General features: G+C 45.5%; 1 protein-coding gene across 1 annotated transcript; it reads left to right on the top strand.

The window, feature by feature from the left end:
- The first annotated feature begins 5,549 nt into the window (after window positions 1-5,549).
- LOC113890451 (late cornified envelope protein 3B-like) lies at window positions 5,550-6,062 on the top strand. Its single transcript, XM_027538337.1, has one exon. The coding sequence runs from the start codon at window positions 5,564-5,566 to the stop codon at window positions 5,825-5,827; it is 264 nt and encodes an 87-aa protein (XP_027394138.1). The 5' UTR covers window positions 5,550-5,563; the 3' UTR covers window positions 5,828-6,062.
- Window positions 6,063-6,585: the final 523 nt, after the last annotated feature.

The following is a 6,585-nucleotide window of genomic DNA, read 5'->3' as shown; positions in this document are numbered from 1 at the left end:
TTATGTTCCGAGAAAAACCTGTAAGTCAATGTTTATAGTGGCTTTGTAATTGCCCTGAATTGCAAATAAACCAAGTGTCCTTCAACTGGTGAATGGATTAAAAATCTGATACATCCATGCAGTGGAATGCTGCTGCTGCTAAGTTGCTTCAGTTGTGTCCAACTCTGTGCAACCCCATAGACGGCAGCCCACCAGGCTCCCCTGTCCCTGGGATTCTCCAAGCAAGAACACTGGAGTGGGTTGCCATTTCCTTCTCCAATGCAGCAAAGTGAAAAGTGAAAGTGAAGTCGCTCAGTCATGTCCGACTCCTAGTGACCCCATGGACTGCAGCCTACCAGGCTCCTCCGTCCATGGGATTTTCCAGGCAAGAGTATTGGAGTGGGGTGCCATTGCCTTCTCTACTTAGCAGTAAAAAAGGAATGAGCTACTACTATATGAAACAAAAGGAATGAATTTTAAATACATTTTTCTATGTGAAAGAAGTCAGGCTTTCCATGTCACTCGTGGTGGATTCATGTCAATGTATGGCAAAACCAATACAGTATTGTAAAGTAATTAGCCTCCAAAAAATAAATAAATAAATAAATACATTAAAAAAATCAATGTCACATATTATATAGTTCTAATTATATGCCAACAAAGGTCCGTCTAGTCAAAGCTTTGTTTTTTCCAGTAGTCACGTATGGATATGAAAGTTGGACTATAAAGAAAGCTGAGCACCAAAGAATTGATTCTTTTGAACTGTGTTGTTGGAGAAGACTCTTAAGAATCCTTAGACAGTAAGGAGATCCAACCAGTCCATCCTAAAGGAAATCAGTCCTGAATATTCATTGGAAGGACTGAGGCTGAAGCTGAAACTCCAATACTTTGGCCACCTGATGCAAAGAACTGACTCATTGGAAAAAACCCTGATGCTGGGAAAGATTGAAGGTGGGAGGAGAAGGGGACGACAGAGGATGAGATGGTTGGATGACATCACCAACTCAATGGACATGAGTTTGTGTAAGCTCTGAGAGTTGGTGATGGACAGATAGGCGTGCTGTAGACCATGGGGTTGCAAAGAGTCAGACACGACTGAGTGACTGAACTGAACTGAATTATATGACATTCCGGAAAAGATAAAACTATAAAGACTAAAAAATAGATTGGTGGTTGCCCAGGGTTGGGATGGGGGAGGGAATATATTGGGGTGATGGACTTGTTCCATATCTTAATTGTAGCAGCATTTACATGACAGCAATTATCTATTAGTTAAAGCCCATGGCATTGTATACTCCAATGTGTGATTTTTTTAGAGTATGTAACATACACCTTGGCTTACCTGGTGGCTCAGTGGTAAAGAATCCTACTGCCAATGCAGAGATGCAGGTTCAAACCCTTGGTTGGGAGGATCTCCTGGGGAAGAATATGGTGACCCAGTTCAGTATTCTTGCCTGGAAAGCATGGATGGAGGTGGCTGGTGGTCTATAGCCTATGGGGTTGCAAAGAGTCAGATACGACTTAGTGACTAAACAACAACAAAATATACCTTAAGGAATCTGACTTAATAATAGAAAAAATTTAAAACAATACTTTTTAGGAATATATACAAATATGACAAAAATATATTAAAAAGGAAGAAAGAAAGAACATTAAGCACAAAATTCAGGATTTTGGTTATGTCAGTTGGCTGGGACATGGGATGACAGAGAACTCAGTAGGTCCTATAAAGTTATTATTTCACTTAGGTGGTAGACTTTTGTGTGTCTTTATTTAAATGATTGATAGGTAGATAAATTAAGAGGGGGCATATGTGGACCAATGACCAGCATACATTAAAAACCAAGGTTTATTGTTCCAGTCTACACCAAATATCTGATAATAAGAAAACTAAAGGACATAAACTCCAAGGAGAAATACCTTCCCAGGATACCACTTTGGGCCTTACTTTTCTCATCCTCCCCTTTTCACAACATCAGTCATAAATTGCAGATGAGAAGGGCTACTCCTTGTTTGTTTATTTGTTACTAATATGCGTGGCTCAGAAGGCTTGCCTTGGAGCTGGACCTCAGATAAAGCATTTCCTGCTCCAGAGCTCACATATACATTACTAGGTCATAAGATCCTCATTTTAGGCCAACCAGGTCAGTTTCTTTTCCATGTTAGTTTTTTCTCTATGTTTTATCTCAGATTCCTCAGGATGTCAGAGGAATCTGACATACTTCACAGTAAAGCATCTTTGGAGTTGATACATGCTTTGAGCTGTGAATTCAAGTGTCTTCCTTGGTCTTCTCAGGCTCATTGTGGACTCTGTTCTGAGAAGGAAAACACTGGCTGTGAGGTGGGGGAGGTTCCAGGAGAATGTGCACACTCAGACCTGTGTGACTCTTTGCAACCTGTAGCTCACCAGGCTCCTCTGTCCATGAGATTTCCCAGGCAAGAATATTGGAGTGGATTGCCATCCCTCCTCCAGGGAGTCTTCACCACCCAGGGATCAAACCCGTGTCTCCTATGCCTCCTGCAATGGCAGGTGAATTCTTTTTTTTTTTTTTTTTTTTTGCCCCGCCCCCCGGCAGGTGAATTCTTTACCACTGAGCCACCTGGCAAGGTTCCAGGAGGGAGGTGTGAAATTAAGGAGCTCCATCACAAGGAGGAAGAGAATGGGCACATCAGGAGACAGGGACTAAGACAGGGGCTCAGGGGTGGGGCTGGGAGGAAGCCAGCTACCAGTCAGCTGGTGAAGCACCAGGACCAGAAGGCAGCTCTATTAGCAGGCTCTGAAATGATCTGAGTCACACTGACTGGGGACAAGTGTTACACCAAAGTGTAGCCCCACAGCAACGCAGAATCACACATCGCTGGGACAAAACATGGCCTCTGTGCTTATTTTTAGAAAAGCATACTGCATGGACAAATAATTAGCTCCCTTCTGCAGCTAGATTTGAACCCTAAGACTCAGTCAGTTCTCCTCCCTTCTACCTACACATTTGCCTTAGGAGGTTTTATATGAGCCTCATTTGATATCGTAGACCTTATAGTGGCTAAAGTGAAAGTGTTAGTTGCTCAGTCGTGTCTGACTCTTTGTGACCCCATGAACATGGAATTCTCTGTCCATGGAATTCTCCAGGCAAGAATACTGGAGTGGGTAGGCATTCTTTTCTCCAGGGGATCTTCCTGGAATATATATTTAGTATTCACTCTAACTGGGATATCAGAGTGAAAATACATATCAGCTCCCCCTGTCCAGGACCATTTATGTTCTCACATGTATCCTGAAAGAACTTTTGGAATCACTGATTCAAAACAAGTAAATTGTACATTGATGAGAAAAAGGACACCATAGCCTTTACTATTAATTTTGTGTCTAAAAACAGGTAGCTAGTCCTTTAAGCTTATAAGAAATTGGAATGCAATGTGATACATTTACTATAATAAAGTTTTATGTAATTCTATTTAATTAAATTTAAGTATGTGAATGCTGAAGTGTCAATGATAAATTTATTTTGGGTAGGTGTAGTGTAATATATTTTTCATATTGGAGACAGTTTGATGAGGAATAGATATGTAATGTCACCAGTAAATTCAATGGGAAAATAGCACTCAGATGGGAAAGAATCTGCCTGCAATGTAGGAGACCCGGGTTTGATCCCTGGGTCAGGAAGATCCCCCGGCAAAGAGAATGGCTACCCACTTCAGTATTCTTGCCTGGAGAATTCTATGGACAGAGGAACCTGGCAGGCTACTGTCCATGGGGTCACAGTCAGACATGACTGAGCAACCAACACTTTCACTTTAGCCATTATAAGGCCTATGATATCAAATGAGGCTCATATAAAACCTCCACCATGGTCAATCTTAAAATTACCAACCATTTTTGTAAAATGGTGCATTATTATCATTTGCACTATTTTCCTTCCCTTAGCTCTTCCAATATCTGAACCACTTCCTTCTATTAGCTTCTCCAGTGTTAGAATCAATAGTGCACATTGGCAGATGTGGACACAACAGAGCCTCAGTGAAGAGTGGACTTCTCCCCATCTCCCCTTCTCCTCCTTCTTCTTAATGATATCAATTGTGAATCTAGTCACATCTAGAGCTGTAGGCCCCTTCTTAGTGGGACTCGTCTACTGCTGCCCATGCTGCCACATGGGACAGTGAGGTCCTCTTAGGAACCTGTCTGTCTTAGACAAGAAATGGCTCCCACCTCCATCCCTTACCCTACACATCTCCCATCTCCCTCAGGACAATGACCTTGACCAGCTGTCACCAGACTTCAGAGAACGCAGAAGTCTTCATTACCCTTTGGGACTTGCAGTGCAATGAGGGGACAAGGGGGATGGACCAATCATAAGCTAAAATCTTAGGCTTGAGGTCTTTATAAACACTTCTATGATAGCACATATCTCAACAGATCAATATACTTACTTGTCTAGGGAGGTTCCTGGCCACCCAGAGGTTAGGACTTCACTTTCCAATATGGGAGGTGAGGGTTCAACCCCTGGTCAGGGAGCTAAGATTTCATATGCCTTGTGGCCAAAAAAAAAAAAAAAAACCCACCAAAACATGAAATAGAAGCAATATTGTAACAAACTCAATAAAGACTTTTAAAAATTATTTTAAAATATATATTTACTTCTCTGTGTCATGATCTATTTAACCTGTGAGATAATCAGAGAAGAAACCTGTCATACATCTCCCTATATTATTCTTGTCAAATGAAGTAAAATGGCCAGAGCTTGGTCTAGGAACGGAAGTGAATGAATGACTAAAGACATAGCAATAGATCCAGAGCAGATCTGAGTAGCAAGTGGTTCAGCAGTCACAGGGACATCCTGGTTCCACCTTAGTAGAATTTTAGATTCATGCCCAGGAAGACACGAGGCAAGCAAGTAGGAAGTGTGTGTTGTCATTGCCCTCCCCCTTGTTGTGAAAGCAGCAGGATGCTCGGGCCATGCATCACACACCCAGCACAGGATAAAAGGGCTTCTGCTCTGAACTGCGCATCCACAGCCTGCTCAGGAGCATCCTTCTCCTGCCTCCACTGCAGCGGTGAGTGACTGGAAGGGGACAGAGCCTCAGCTAGGAGTGTGGGGGAGACAAACTTGGGGTTGGTGGGGAAGAGGAAAGCAGAGGTGTCTGTGGAGGCAGCAAGAATCAGACTTTGGGGGGCAACTGGGAACAGGGCAGGGGACAGTGAGCAAGGACCTGTGTGGGAGGCACTGGTGTCTGGGACACATGGCTCTCAGCACCACCCCCACACTTCATCCTGAAACACACATGCACCAGAGACATCCTCCAGGGGTCACTTCCCAGTGGGTGTATTTCCCTCTGTGTTTCTACAGGGCCCACTTAGAGGATGACAGCATGGTTCTGGGAAGGACTAGAGAGTGAGGGAACTGTCTTGCCAGGTCAGTTGAACTTGAGATCCATTTCCGCTTTCCTCTTGAACATCACAACTCAGGAGGCAGCTGGGATTAGGAGCATAGGCCCTAGTAAGACCACTCACAGGGGAGACACTGGCCTGGAGCTTGTGCACTGATCTTTTCTCCTTGAATGTGTCCAGGCTCACTGACTTCGCGCGGAGATGTCCTGCCAGCAGAACCAGCAGCGGTGCCAGCCCCCTCCCAAGTGCCCCTCCCCCAAATGCCCCCCAAAGAGCCCAGCACGGTGTCTGCCTCCAGCCTCCTCGGGCTGTGCTCCCAGGTCCGAGGGCAACTGCTGCCTAGGCCCCCACAGGCGCCCCAGGTCCCACTGCTGCCGGCGCCAGAGCTCCGACTCCTGCGATGGTGATGGTGGTCTGCAGTCCGGGCGCTCTAGCTGTGGCCAGGGATCTGGGGGCTGCTGCTGACCTGGCCTCCTGATGCCGAGACGCGTGATTTCAGAGGAAACAAGAAGCCAAAAGCCAAGGAAAAGCCCCAGCTTGATGCATCCTTTCTTGGACACCCTGGTCTTTGCTTCCCAGGCTGACGAGCTGAAATGTTCACAGCAGGCTGGTGCGCTCTCCCTAGAAGGCTCTAAGGTGTATTTCCCAAGAGCCCATGGGCTCCCCTGCTTTGTGCCTCACAGTGTTCTCACTGCTCTTTGACCACATACAGAAATAAAACTTCTTCTTACACCACATGCCTCTCACCTGTCCGTTGAGTGCTCCACCCAAGGCTGCCCGGTGGGCCCCTCCCTCGGTTCCTGAAGGTACGGCTTGCTTGCACCAGGGAATGATCCTGGCAGGGGCCTAGCTCATTAATAGGTCTGCTTTTTCTCACATGGGTTTGTGGGGGTGGCCCAGTGGGAGTTTTGGGGGTGGCAGGTGGGAGAAGAGGAGCTGTCTGGTTGCTGAGAACACTCTCAGAAAAAGGCCGTGTATAACATCGGAGAGGAGGGATGAGCTGTCCTCGGAATCCGTTTCTCTGTTGAGGCTAGTATGACGGATCAGACATTGAGGAAAATGAGACCAAAGAGGATGGAGAACTTGGAGGCAGAAAGAAAGACCTGGTGAAGAAAGAGCAAGTTCATCTGAAAATAATGAACTTGGGAGAGAGAGGTGAACTGGACAGGCAGTGAACTCTCAAGAAACCCAAAGTGAGGGCTTTCCTGGAAAGAATGCATGGG

This window comes from Bos indicus x Bos taurus, chromosome 3 (genome assembly GCF_003369695.1).
Source record: "Bos indicus x Bos taurus breed Angus x Brahman F1 hybrid chromosome 3, Bos_hybrid_MaternalHap_v2.0, whole genome shotgun sequence".
Lineage (NCBI taxonomy): Eukaryota > Metazoa > Chordata > Mammalia > Artiodactyla > Bovidae > Bos > Bos indicus x Bos taurus.
Note: the sequence above shows the minus strand (reverse complement) of the source record. Positions and strands in the feature narration are given on the sequence as shown.

Excerpts from the sequence above, each read along its gene's own strand:
- LOC113890451 (XM_027538337.1), top strand. The coding sequence starts at position 5,564 with ATGTCCTGCCAGCAGAACCAGCAGCGGTGCCAGCCCCCTCCCAAGTGC.